The following is a 14,801-nucleotide window of genomic DNA, read 5'->3' on the forward strand; positions in this document are numbered from 1 at the left end:
GTGGTGGAGTCTCCTTCTTTGGAGGTCTTTAAGCAGAGGCTTGACAAGCATATGTCAGGAGTGCTCTGATGGTGTTTCCTGCTTGGCAGGGGGTTGGACTCGATGGCCCTTGTGGTCTCTTCCAACTCTATGATTCTATGATTCTATGATTCTATGATTCTACACTGGTGACTGGGAGCGGCCGCCAGGACCATATTAACACTGATTCTAAAGGATCTACATTGGCTCCCAGTACTTTTCTGAGCACAATTCAAAGTGTTGGTGCTGACCTTTAAGGCCCTAAAGGGTCTTGGCCCTGTATACCTGAAGGAGCGTCTCCACCCTCATCGTTCAGCCCGGACACTGAGGTCCAGCTCCGAGGGCCTTCTGGCAGTTCCTTCACTGTGAGAAGTGAAGCTACAGGGAACCAGGCAGAGCACCTTCTCAGTAGTGGTGCCCTCCCTATGGAACGCCCTTACATCAAGTGTCAAGAAGACATGTCACTTCTTAACCTTTAGAAGACATCTGAAAGCAGCCCTTTTTTAAATGTGTAATGTTTTTGTATATGTTGGAAGCCACAAAGAGTGGCTAGGGCAACCCACACAGATGGCAGGGTATAAATAATAAAATTCTAATTCTTATCCCTGACTACTGGTTGTGCCAGCTGGGGAGCACGGGAGTTGCAGTTCTATACTTAAAACACTCTTCCTCTGAAGAGGAACGAAAACAATTTTCCCGGGGTGAGTGGGAAGCAAGATGTGCTGCAGTGATTTTAGAATATGCTAAGTGAGGACAATGCAACACATTACAGTGGTGTCCCGGAAGACGAATGCCTCGCAAGACGGAAAACCCGCTAGATGAAAGGGTTTTCCGTTTTTGAGTTGCTTCGCAGGACGAATTTCCCTATGGGCTTGCTTCGCAAGACGAAAATGTCTTGCGAGTCTTGAGATTTTTTTTTCGCTCCCCCCCCCCCTTATCTAAGCCGTTAAGCCTTTAATAGCCTTTTAGCAGCTAATCCGCTAAGCCTTTAATAGCTGCTAAACCGCTAATAGCGCTAATCCGTTAAGCCGCTAATAGGGTTGCTTCGCAAGACGAAAAAACCGCTAGACGAAGACACTCGCGGAACGGATTAATTTCGTCTTGCAAGGCACCACTGTACGTATTAACAGAAACGGCCTGCATCTTCTGTACAGCTGCTAATCCAGCTGTTGGTAAGAGTGCCCAGCACCGCCTTGCTATTATACCAAGTTCAGCTCCTTGGGTCAACTGCTCTAGCTGTTTAGCTACTGTGGATCTGCTTGACCTTTGCAAAGGCCTCTGTGCAGTGCTTAACATGAGAGCTTGTGTGGTACTACTGGGAAGCTCAAGGTAAAAATATTCTGAGTTCTGGCTCAACAGAGCCTCAAGTCCAAAGCATCCAGTCACATAGAAAGAGAACTGCCTATTCATGTTACATCAAGAGCCACTGAGATGTAAACCAGGAAAAGTACTGGCTGCCCAATGGAATTCTGCTAAACTTGAAAACACACATTTTTCTAACACAACCCAAGGGCTTTGTCGTTTGATCTCATTCTACGTTTAATCTGTATACCGCCTTTCTATACACAAGGCGGTCTACAACAAGCTGAAGAACCAACAAAAATATGCAGCAAAGTTCTTGTAACAATCCGATCCAGTACAAATTAAGTCATAATAAAAATATGACTTTTAAAGAAGCAACTTTATATCAGATATAGTAATATTCAACAACCCACTGCACTTCTGCAAAGACAAGTCTGTATTCACTAGAACTTTGCATTTTTTTCAAATACGCACTTATAATAGTTTAGGTATACACCTAAATAAAAGTGATGCACGAGGCAGCCAAAGTTGTTCAAATGAAGAGATATTTCAGTCTCCCCTGCCCTTAAACATGGCAACTTCCACCTAACAGTCACAGAGATCTTCCCATTAATTCAGCTTGCTGCCTTTTATGCTTGTGTAGTATTAATGATGCTCTTGTCTGGCACCAGAGATAACATCAACCTTGATCTTCGATTCTTCTCTGTGTTGGCAGTTCTACCAAACCCCAATTCCCCATGGTTCTTCCACAAGCTATGAACATGAATGCGATTAGGACAGCCGCCAACCGAGTATTCTACTCTCCCCCCCCCCTTTTTCCTCTGAGAACTGCAGGCCTCAGCCCCCTCCGCGATACTGTTTCATCAACGTGGGTAATTCTTTGGATTGTTCGTTCTAAATCTTATTTTAGCTAAACACCAAAAATGCTCTGTCTATATCAAGTGTGAGGAAGGGGGCTTGAATATACTGTCCAGTACACCTGTCAGGCTTGAATACGACACAATGAAATGACAAAATTCTGCTCCAATTGCTTGCTTTATTCTGAATTAATTACTGCGGATTGGTGCCAAGGTACAGGAAGAGTGGGAGGCCGTAGGTCTTGATGGGCAGTGAATTTTTGTTTATTTCTATTATGTTTCTATTCCACCTTTCCACCAAGGAGCTAAAGGCAGAGTACATGGTTCTTTCCTCTCCCCATTTTATCCCTACAATGACCCTGGGAGGTAGGTTAGGCTGAGAGACAGTGACAGCCCTAGATCAACCAATGAGCCTCATGGCTGAGTCAGGATTTGAACTCTTGTCTCCCATGTCTTAATCAGACACTTCAACTGCTATACCACACTGGCAACTGGAAAGTTCTTCTCTCCTGAAAAGCAGAATCTCACACACTTCTTCAGTCTAGAATGTGTGAGAATCATTGAGTTGGAAGGGGCTTCCAAGGGTCATCCAGTCCAACACCTGGCAATGCAGGAATCTCAACTGACGCATCCAAAGCAGGTCCAACCTCTGCTTATAAACCCCCAAAGAAGAAGAGTCCATCCCTTCCAGAGGGAGTCCATTCCACTATCGAACAGCTCTTACTGTGAGAAAGTTCTTCCTGATGTTCAGTTGGAATCTCATTCCTTGTAACTTGACGCCACTGGCTCGAGTTCTACTGTTCGGAGAAGGGCTGGTTTTTCTATTGCAGTGGTGGGGAACTTGAGGTCCTGGAGATGTTGTCAGACTCCCAACTCCCATCATCCCCAACAAGTGGCCATGCTAGCTTTGTTTAATGGGAGTTGGAGACCAGTAAAACCTGGAGGTGGTGGTGGGTGGTACTCATTGGGACTGGTAGGGTGGAAGGCAAAGAGGACAACAGCAGATGGAGTCAGTGGCACCTTATTCTAGTTATGACACTTGTCCTCTTCCCTGCTGAATTTTACAAGGGGAAGGTGAGGGCTGCCTGAAAATGGTAGGGCAGTTCCTCAGTTGCCCTAATGTACCAATCTCTGCTGTATGGGAGGGGCCACAGGCTTCCCAGCCTCAGTCAGTAGAGCACAAGACTCTTCAGCGTTGTGGATTCAAGAACCATGTCAGACGAAAAGATTCCTGCATTACAGGTGGTTGGACTAGATGACCCTCATAGTCCCCTTCAACTCTGTTGTTGTTTAGTTGTTTAGTCGTGTCCGACTATTCGTGACCCCATGGACCAAAGCACGCCACGCACTCCTGTCTTCCACTGCCTCCCGCAGTTTGGTCAGACTCATGTTAGTAGCTTCAAGAACACTGTCCAGCCATCTCGTCCTCTGTTGTCCCCTTCTCCTTGTGCCCTCCATCTTTCCCAACATCAGGGTCTTTTCCAGGGAGTCTTCTCTTCTCATGAGGTGGCCAAAGTATTGGAGCCTCAGCTTCACGATCTGTCCTCCCAGTGAGCACTCAGGGCTGATTTCCTTAAGAATGGATCGGTTTGATCTTTTTGCAGTCCATGGGACTCTCAAGAGTCTCCTCCAACACCATAATTCAAAAGTATCAATTCTTCGGCGATCAGCCTTCTTTATGGTCCAGCTCTCAATTCCATACATCACTACCGGGAAAACCATGGCTTTAACTATACGATTTCAACTCTACGATTCTACTAATGAAATACTTCCTTATATGACATCGAACAGTATTTACATATTGCTTTTTAAATGATCAAAATGCTTCACAAACATTGTCGCAATGGTCTCTACAAAGACTGTGTGATGTTGTATCAGTTTTGTTATCCCTACAGTATATTGAATTGAGGGAGAGAGAGAATAAGGCTAAGAGAGTGGACAGTGGCTTGCTAAGAGACACCTATTGATACGGCAGCAGAGGAGATGCTCTTATTTAGACCACTACATCAAACTAAGTTTCTGGTGAGAGAAAGTGAGTCTGCAATTCCCAAACTTCTCCCTCACTACCAGAGAGGCTGGAATCTTATTTGACCATTGAAAGGAAAGCTTCCGTTTTGTGTGAATGTTGTTGCATCTCATGCACAATGTTTCTAGGAAAGTAAGTCTTGTAAGCATCAGCCTTTTGGGTGTCGGAAGGAGATTAGATCTCAAGTCTTTCTTCCTCACATGCCTAGCCAGGAAGGACATGTGAAGACCTGCATTGCTCCCCTGAGCCTCCTGTGATCATGAAAGAAGAAGCCCAAGCGTACTTCTTGTGACTCAAGCCTTCCAGATTCAGCTTATATCCACAGGACAGCATCTGCCGTGTGGAGCTGAGGAAGTCAAAATGCATATTTTGGTTTTAATATAGCACTGCTTTATTGGGAACAGAACATTTTCAAAGGATAGAGAAGGCAGATGGCTCAATGAGGCCAGCTCATACCTCCATTACTTACTTTTCTGGTAAAAAGAAAAAGGCAACCAATAACCTAGGCCCAAGGACTAGATTTTCAAAGGCACATCTACACCTGTTTGCATACACATGTCAACTAAATTTTTACGGCCCCATCTCGCAAACACCTAAATTCATACAAGGGAAAAAGAAAGTACATCCTCTTTGAATGTTGTGGTTTTACATTACCAGGACAAAATAACAATAATCTGTTCCTTAGCAGGTCTCAAAATTAGGAAAATGCAACCTTGGGTGAACAACGCATGACATATGACACTGTGTCATGATTAATTGAATAGACAGCTAGGACCTAAGCCATCAGCTATTCCTGACAGAGGGAAATCAGAGGAGGTAGGAAAGAGTCTTCCATTTCATGTTGAGTGGGTGAGAAAGGAGTGTGTGGAATAGATCAGAGATGGCTGGAGGTCTCATACTGGTTTCAGGGGTACTTGGAGCAACCAAACCTTTTGCTGTTTCCTGCTCCAAAACTCAGTACGAAGCCAGAGAAGAAACACCATCAATTCCCTAATCTTCTATACATGCCAACAGCTACCCCAACTATGGCAGGCCTTGGTAGTCTTAACTGTTTGCTATGCTGACTGCCCACAGGGAAATGGCTCTTTCAGCAGCAAACTCGTCTGGCTGGCAACATCCAAATCAAATACCTACATCCAGAAAGTTCTCTCGTTCATACAGGAGTATACTGAATCAGGTGCTTGGTCATCACATCATTTATATTGTCTCTCAGGAACAATCTTAGAAGGTTATTATTTCCAAGCACCAGGCGTATCAGGAGTGATGCGTACAGATTTGTGATGACCAGATTGCCTACAGAATGCCTGTGTGTCGTGTCAAGTTTCAGTCCCGGTACTTTTTGCTCTACAACCAATTCTACAGTACATTCTGCTCAGTTGGAGGCCATCAACTATAATTTTGGATGTGATAGCAAGCAAGAGGAGCAGGAATTGCAACCGGCTTAAGAGTTCTATTCCTTGCTGTACTCTATTTTGTCCCAAACCTATCTTGCACATTAATGGCAAGGCACAGAAAAGAGAAGTGTCAGTTGCATTGTCTCCCCACACCCTCAAAAGTCACTGCTGAAATGGCTAATGGCTTAAGGAATTGGGGTGAGATGTTGTTGCTTGCATGACGTTATTGCCCATTATTGCACGACATTATTGCCCCTGCTTATCTGCATTGTACAAAACAGCCAGTGCACTTCATCAGTGCTATTTCACAGATCATGGTATAATGGCATGCCTTCTTTCTCAGTTCAGCACCACAACTGGGTCATGTAAGGCTACAGTTCTATGCACAGTTAAGATGTGCCTGAGTCTCATTGAAGACAGAACTAGGATTCAGCCCTAGAGTGAAAGCAATATATCTAGGAATGTCCACTGGGCCCTTCCATCATCACACAGATCTGGGATTGGAGATTAGATCCTTTGGGTCAGAGAACTTAGTTTCTTCTGATAGGATTGAGTCTCAACATCTCTCTTCTTAGGCAACCAAGGCTCTGGGACTTGTAACTGCATGCAACATTGCAGCTTTAGTGCAGTAAGTATTTGGGTATGCCCTGAAGGTGCACAGTCGACTTAAATATAATTCAGCACACTGGAAGCACAATGCTAGCAATTAAATTTTAGTACAACTTTTAAATCTCAACACTACCACTTCTAAACATCTGCCTCCAATGAGTATCTCCAAAGTTGAATTTTCTAATTAAACACAGAGTAAAACAAAAACAAGAAGAATGTTGCAGGTTGCCTCTGCAGCAGCACGAGGCCATTCAGCCTGTGATTGATAACTGCAGGGTGGAACACCACAGCTTTGGTGCTCTCAGCCTCTCAGAAAGGTACTACGGCTTTCATGTGTGAAATCATTTCTCTGCAACACACTTGTTTTGCTTTAGACTACCGTCATTCTTTATTGGTCTCAGGTGCTTAATTTAGCCTTCAACTGTATGAGCCACCGTGGCTTCGAAACTTCTCCAGAATCACATCATTTGCTTATAGGTGCATTTGCAGAAAAAGACGATTCTGTACACATGCCTCCTACCACAAACAAACAAATAAAACCCACAGCCCTGGGTGATAATTAAGAGAAGGGCTTTATCCCCAGAGCATTGGTCGTATGGCACCAAGCAAGCTGTTGAGACCAAATTTTGTGATATATGTGGGTGTCTATAAGAGGTACATCTACAGGCAAATTTACAGGAGGGCAAATGGGGCACTTGCTCAGGGCAGCAAATCTGAGGAGGCGGTGACGAGGCCCCAATTTTCCCTACTGTAAATATGTCTCTTGCTGGAAGTTCCCTTCCCACACAACAGGAAGGTGCAGAAGCCTTGTGATGCTCAGCTCCATGCTGTGAGTTTGCCCCCATCTCTCTCTTTCTCCTGGCTCAACCTTGTCTCTGCATCATAGTCACCTGGACGCCCTTGAAGGAATCCTCAACGCCCGTCTGGACTCCAGAGCAGGACAAACTCTGGACAGGAGAGAGGAAAGGAGATGGGGAACATTTTGTGCCCTGGCTGGGAGTGTGATCTGTTGGTCTCCTTTGGCCAAATTGGCTTGGGAGAGTGTGCTGGAGAAAACAGTGCTGGCCTCTTGTAGGCACCCTTTCACCACTTGGGTGATATGCATTCTAGCCAAATGCCAGGTTTCCATTTACAGTTAAGGAACAGCAACCATCCCTAAAGCTACACTAATCACACACAAATATTAATTCTAGCAATACCATGAGGTCCAAAATTGTTCTTTGGAGACAGCGCCACTTAGTCATTTGGACCAGACCTTAAAATGGTTCCAAAACTGCCTTAGTATCCTGCAGCCATCATGAGCTGAGATCCCAGACTCTACAAAGCCAGCTAGATGTTGCTCCATCAGTAACTGACCTGGCCTGAAGCAACAGTGTTAGCACAATCCTACCATGTTGAGTTTACCCAGGCAGCTAGTGTGAATACAAATCAACCTCAAAGTCAACATGTCTGTACATTCCTTTAGATCGGTAAGCATTTGTGCAAAATGACTAACTCAATATCAATCAGTTTTGTAAAATCTGTTAAGCCTTTTCTCATATCGGATCAGATTGAGAATCTGGAGGGCAGCCAACAGTCAGGTGATAATGCAGTGAAAAGGAAGCATTTTAGTGACAATGGGCAGGTACGTAGCCACTCCTTCCCCTCCCTTTTTCTGTAACCTTGTCACATAATCCAAATTTTAGTAACAAAGCTCATTCTCTGCCATGTTAACTCTCTGCAGCATCTGTCACTGCTATGAATGGTTGATCATAAGTACCTCGGTAGTCATCTCAGTGCTATTAAGCAGATGGCAGTGCTAAATCCAAATGATGTAGTACATCTCCCCGGTGGACTTTGTTTCCATACTCTACCATTATTCCACAATTCCTCTGTGATAAATCTTATGTATTCTGGAGAACATTAAATAGTGAGCAGACATAGGCAATTGATTTATTAGCAGCAGTCTGCATTTGCCCCGTTACCAGTCTTTGGAAACACTTGTGTGGAAAACGTGGGAAGCCCTCAAGGCGCATAGACCGCTGGCCTCATTTTGTGTAACGTAATGTTTCTAAACAGATTCCACGTTTCAGCACAATTTGTCTTTGCAAAGTGCTAAATTGCAGTTTGCAGGGGATATATATATAATAGATATTGATATATAGATATGTAGATATAGATATAGATATAGATATAGATATAACAAACCAAAGAGACCCAGACTTTCCATTTGGTTCTAGGAGGGATTTGGTGATTAAATTGCTCTAGTATGGTTATTAGACCAATTGAAGAACAAAGAACAGAATTCTTGTGACTCTAAATCTGAGTAACATTACTGGGATCAAGGAGTATTACAGTGTCCCAATAAACATATTGAGCACAGGGAAGTGATCAAAGCCAGTGTAAAGGCATTCGGGATGTGTGCATCAACACGGGGAGGAAGCTAGGGTTTACAGAGTGCTTAAACTTCTTCAGTTCAATGGCCAGCTAAATTTTGCAGAAAACCAAGTCACCCATCTATATACAACAGTTTAAGATGAGACTTGCTCAACCCATCACACAAAACGTAACTGCCAATCTCTCATATAGCCATCTGGCTGTTTTGCTTTTCTTAACCTGGTATTGAAAACATAGCTTTCGACAGTCTGGAAATCAAACAGCTTGTCCCAAATCACCAGAGAGCAATGTAAACAAGTGCCTGGTAGTGTACAGCCTTCGAAATCTACACCAATATTGTTGTTCTCTCCTCTTTCATTGTGGCACACTGGACTGGCTTAGCACCGGCTTGTCTCATTAAACATGTGTAAATTGTTGCGGCTAATTTCCACTGAACGTTATCCCTCAACATTAAAGAGTTACGTCATCTTTCTCACTTTAGTCAATGGAGCTGAGCGACTACAGCCAGCACAAATCACAGCAGGCCCAATTTGCATTCTAATCAGCTGCCAAAAGTAATTCCTTCAGAAGTCCACTACAGTTGCCATGAGTTATGTTGCTGGGAATCTACTTCCTTAGGGCCAGTGAAAAGGCATACTGATAGCTAGACTGCAGGAACCCAAAATGATGCTTACTTTGCAAGCCATCAGTGGCGTAGCGTGGGTTGTCAGCACCCGGGGCAAGGCAAGTAATTTGCGCCCCCTAACCCGTGGATTTGCGCCCCCTAACCCTAACCCCCAGATGTTGCGCCCGGTGCGGCCGGCCCCCCCTGCACCCCCCACACTACGCCACTGCAAGCCATCCCAATCCAACCAATGTGGGATCTCCATAGCTAAAAATACATGAATGGATTTTTAACAAAAGAGTCTTTCAGCTGAGTTGTACAAGGAAGCTTGCGATTAACTTGAAAATCCAGAGACTACCCCAAATTTAACAGCTATCCGCTAGCACAAAAGCCATGCAAGGTTGAACATTTGCATATAATAAGGTATCACATCTATTTATTTAGTTCACTTTAAAATAGTATAAAACTTTCGCTTTTGCTGAAAATAAACTGCATGCGGGCTAGTTTAGTTAAGTAATAGGATGTCTACTACTATCACACTCCTGTCCAAAGGTGTGGTCACTACTGGTTGCGGGGATGGAGGCTTCCATCTGACATCCAGTCACCTGCACCACTGCGGCATGCCGCAACAGAGAGAGAGAGGTGAGGCAGGGGCAAGCCTGACATGGGGCAAATGCACTTGTGAGAGCTCTGAATTGGCTCAAATGGTGCATTTTCATCTTGCTGTCTTCCCTGCTGCCTTGCCCCTCTTGTGTGCATCAGTGCTGTGGGCGAAAAGAGGTCAAGTGAGTGCCACGCACCCTCAGCCCCCGCGAGGCCATCTGCTCCTCAATATGGTCTGCTCATATCAGCCAGTGGGAGAGGTATGTTGGAAATGGAATATTTGCTTCTGTTGCGTGTTACACCTAACCCTGTCAAAAACAAATGACAACCAAGACCGTGCAGAGGTGGGCAGAATGTGACCTAGAGAGGAAGCACTTCGTCTCATGAAGGTATCACAGCATCTCTTGTGTGGAAAAGGACCTAGATTCAGTTCTTCACATCTCCAGCTGATAGGTCCAGGTAGCAGGTGACAAGGATGGACAGATTAGCTGATTTCCACTTCATTTCAGTTTTGCATGTGTTGGCATGGAACGAGGGAACCCACAAATATTCACATTGTGTGCATCTTTCTAAAAAAATAAGGTTTTTTCAATGCTTTCATATGCATCCCCCCAATTAAAATGTAAACATTTTTGGGGGCTTGAACTGCACCATAAAATTATGAGAACTGTGTAGTCCAGCTAACAACTGCATTCCAATCAGTGTTTAAGTGCGGGGACTGCAAATTGGATCTGTTTGCTTTAAAATGTGGACCGAATAAAATTCTCCTCCATCCGTAGCTGGCGAAGGGGAAGACCTGAAACCCTGAACAGCCACTGCCAGTGGCAGCAGACAATTTTAGGCTATGATATAGTACTGAATGGACAGTCTTGAGTGGCTTAAACAGCTGTTCCACTCCTACACCAGGGATGAATCTTCTGCCTGTTATCAAAGATGGGTATTTCAAGACTGTTCACAAATCAAAACCACTTACTCCCAGAAATATATGGTGACTCATGCAACCATTCTAAATGAATTAAGCCATCTTCCTTACCTTTGTGCTGAAGTACTATAGCTGTTATCATAGGAATCGTAGCTCTGTTCATCGTATGAAGTGCCATATCCATCGTCATAGTCCTGGGAAAACAATTTCAAGACAAAGGCGGCATTACAATTCAAAGAACTACTGCAGAACTCAAAACACCACCTATTTTTTCCCCAGTCAAAATGACATCTCCAGGAATATAAATTTACTGAAGGTGTTCTGGACCTTGGTTAAACAGGCCCTGAGCACAAGTAGGTCCACAACTGGTTCTGTGTACCAAAGGAATCTCTGGACTTCTGTTTCTTCAACAGCAATCCCTCATGCAACATGGTAAACAGATAAGTTGGTGACATGAATTTCCATTCCAAAATAAATACAACATGAACTTGTCTGGGCAAGCCAAATAGTTCTTTGGCTCAACAATGGAAGGCTCTTGAACAGATAGTGGACCACAAACTTTCTCACCATGGGCAACCGTCCTGTTTAATCTGGTGAGTAATCTGAAGACACGTACTTACTGCTCTCCCTGAAAACACCTTGTAATGGAGACATTGAAGTCACTGTAGCTGATCTCAGTCAAGAGTAGTGAAGTGTTCTGCTTAATCCTTTAAAGGAAAGGGCCAAACTGAGGTGGTTACGCTAAACTTTGGGGTTGGGGATTATCAGAGGATTTACTGCAAGAACAGTAAGTAACCATCTCTATAAGAGGGTGATTTATCTTAATGGTATTCTTGAACACAGCACCAAAACAGAATGTAAGAAACTCATCTCTCACGTTATCTTGCAACTCACAGACTCCCTTTAAATAGCAATCAAGTAGAGCTCAAGGATGCTTTCAAGTTTGCCCTTAATTAGATTTGACATCTTCCTGTTAATGTTTTCTGTGTTTGAGGTTTCAAGTGCAGCACGTTTATTCCTATTTGGCCAGTTCTGCATATAAATTGATATACTTTGATTTTTGATTTTTTAAAAATGTATCCCAGAGATATGAATCTGATGAGAAATTAGACCCGCCATTGGGTTTCTGAAATGCAAAACCACCTGCAGTCCTAGAGAATTATGTCTGGTTAGGTGTGTGTGTGTTGGAAGAAGGGAGAACTGTATAATTCTGTTGCTGTGATGCCTTAGAGAAACTGAAGAGAAAATGTTTGACTGTGTTACGAAAGGTCACCTAATGAAGCTGGAATTCTGTGTTTATGGAGTGCCACACTGGTTCCCTCCTATCCTGCTGCTGCTCTCAATAGGAAATCTCTTTCTGTTTTTAGCTGAGTTAGCGGAGCTATGGGGAAAACAGGTTTTCAGGTTCCTTGGAAAGCCTCCTGTGGGACAGCCACTTCACACCTTCCATTTTTAAACATACACTTAATGTAAAGTGTGATGGTGATAAGCAGGAAACCCAGGTTTAATGCTGCAAGATGTGTGACAACAGCCCTGGAAATTGCACATAATGACTGCCTGGGCTTGCAGAAGTGAAGGGAAGCATACTTGGGCTTCTGCCACCAGGCATAGGGACCTAAGGCCACTTGAAGGGCTACTTCCCCAGTGCTGCAAGAAGAATAGCATGACCAGAGGAAGGCCGGTGTGATCCCATCTGTTGGTCAGAGGAGCAGGGAACTGGCTTTCCTCTTCCCTGCTAGATGGAACACTATTCCTATGATTGCTTTCTACTTCCCTCACCCTGTTGCTTTTGCATCATGTCTATTTGACTGTGTACATTTGGCCTCTGTGCAGCACTCAGAAAATGTTTGCCACTTTGTATGTGATAAATATAAATAGCAACCCCCCACCCCGTGTTTCTCAGCTGATGGAGAGCTATAAACAGAAGAAACCCGCCCTCCAATCAGAATATGAGGTAGTCGGCTCCTTTCTCTTATTAACTACACCTAGAACGACCCATGTTCCTGTTGCATAAATGCTCAGGTTTCTATAAGTCACCTGACCAGGTTTCCACCAACTACGGGAGAGCTGAACTGGCCTGAGCAGATCTATCTGAGGACCAGAACACCACTGCTGCATTTTTTTCTATTGTCTCCTTTTTTATATATAGCTTTGCTACGTTGGGTCCTAATTAGCTACTGTAAAATAATCATGTTTATTATAATAATTAATCATGCTTTCTTATGAGTCAATTTACTTCTGTAAACTGCAGGTGGCTGTGCCATTTTCTAAGAGAGCCATTCCTGGAACTGCCCACCATTTTAATTTGCCCCAAATGCAATGCCTATGCTTGTTTCCCATTCAAAAATGATGCCATGCACTTGGGGGGGGGGGAACCAAACCAAAAACCAAATAATAACTATAATAAACAGCTGTGCTGGGCCCCAGCAAGGAGGGTGGTAACAGGATCTGTGTGTGTCATTGTTTTGCAAAGGCTCTCTTGTGTCATGTTATTTCCTTTATGCGTCTAAGAAAGTCTTAATTTGGCTAATAACACAGTGAGGTATATGCAGTCTTAATGTTCAGTCCTAACAGGTTTGTTTTCCAACAGATGTTGCTAACAGTGAGGCAGAGTGTGCCATGGGAGCACTTTGTAAAAAATGGATCTAATGAGAAACAGTTGGTTTGAGCATCGTTAATAAACATCCAAATATATTCATCGATCACCTTGACACAGTATGTTAAGGCAGGTTAGATTTATGGTATGGGGATATATCCTGAAAACCATTTCCCTGGGGAGAACAGCCATGGGCTTCCCTGAAGCATCATGCTTCCCCGGAGTCTTCTAGCAGAGTAGGTACGATATAATCACTACGATATAATCCCATGGAAATGTTGCCCCTAACAAACTTCTTAGGGAAGTGGAACTACTAAGAGGACCCCTTCCGCTGATTGTAACATCCAAGGGGGTCTGGAGGGAAAGAGGTTGTCTTTTGGATATTTGGGGCCCAAGCCATGTAGGGCTTTAAACCTCAATGTGAGCACCTTGAATTGGGCCAGGAAACAAACCGGAGACCAGATAGATGGACCATTGGTCTGTTTCAGTACAGGACAGCTTCCTGCAGTTTAAGGTGGGTTCCACTTACGTATTCTCCATAGGTATCTTGTGCTGGAGGAGGAGGAAGGGGTCGGTAGCCTGCAGATGGTGGAACCCCTCTTGCTCTGGGAGTTAGAAGACCCCGGCCACGAGTGATGGGACCTCTACCAGGCGGTATTCCTCTGGGTGCGGGTGCCCCTCTTGGGATGCCTGCAGGTGGGGGTGGCACACCTCCGCGAGTTCTAAGAACAAGAAAGTAATTTATATTAAAATGGCACATTCCAATTCTTCCCTATCATAAAACACAAAAACATTACGTGACTATCATAACCAGACAAAGCCCCCTAAACTGGGAGCCAGCTTAAAGAGCTTTTCTGGCGATGAAATTTGAAGCAGGAAACGAGTAAATCCAACACTTATTTGAAAGGAGAAGTAAATGAACAGTGCTAAGTAGGCAAGCCTGTGCCCATGTTGCAACCAAGTGAAGGTGCCACCAGGGTAAGTAGGTCTGCTTTTAGGTAGCCGATGCCTCTGTCTGAGAATTGCTCATCCATCATGAAGTTCTCCTTACGCTGTTTTCAGAGACTTGGATACATCCTGTAGCTAGGATGGGCACATTCTGGAGCTTCCTCCCCCTGTGAAATCCTACCAGCCAGTTATGAAGTAAAGTAAGCGCTCAAGTTATATGGAGGTTACATTCCGGGGACTGCACCTAAAACCAAAACCGTGTAGTCAAGACTCATTGGGTTCAATGGCGGGTGGGACTGCCAAAGTCATCTTCCCAAGAACGATGCCTCCTTTTAAATTTTTTGCCATGTGTGCAAATCTGGATGCAAGCTGAATGCACACTAGCTGCATCCACGTAAGTTATGGGTTTACTGTAGCAGCAGAGTTCCCCCTTTCCATGTCATGCATGGAACAGAAGTCACAAAGTCATTGTTTTTGGTTTTTGCAATGTGCACACCCACCCACCCACCCACAAAAACACACTTAGGTGTCATGTGCATGCCCACA

General features: G+C 44.2%; 1 protein-coding gene across 2 annotated transcripts in view; it reads right to left on the reverse strand.

Moving 5' to 3' along the window:
* Nucleotides 1-14,801, reverse strand: part of KHDRBS3 (KH RNA binding domain containing, signal transduction associated 3) — a 119,634-nt gene that overhangs the window by 22,027 nt on the left and 82,806 nt on the right. For both annotated transcript variants that reach the window (XM_081012755.1, XM_081012756.1), the window contains exons 6-7: nucleotides 13,837-14,029; nucleotides 10,823-10,905 (exon numbers count right to left, since the gene is read on the reverse strand). In XM_081012755.1, coding sequence (XP_080868881.1) covers nucleotides 10,823-10,905; nucleotides 13,837-14,029 — 276 coding nt within the window. The remainder of the gene's footprint in view (nucleotides 1-10,822; nucleotides 10,906-13,836; nucleotides 14,030-14,801) is intronic.

This window comes from Podarcis pityusensis (assembly GCF_964106645.2).
Source record: "Podarcis pityusensis genome assembly, chromosome: 7".
Classification (NCBI taxonomy): domain Eukaryota; kingdom Metazoa; phylum Chordata; class Lepidosauria; order Squamata; family Lacertidae; genus Podarcis; species Podarcis pityusensis.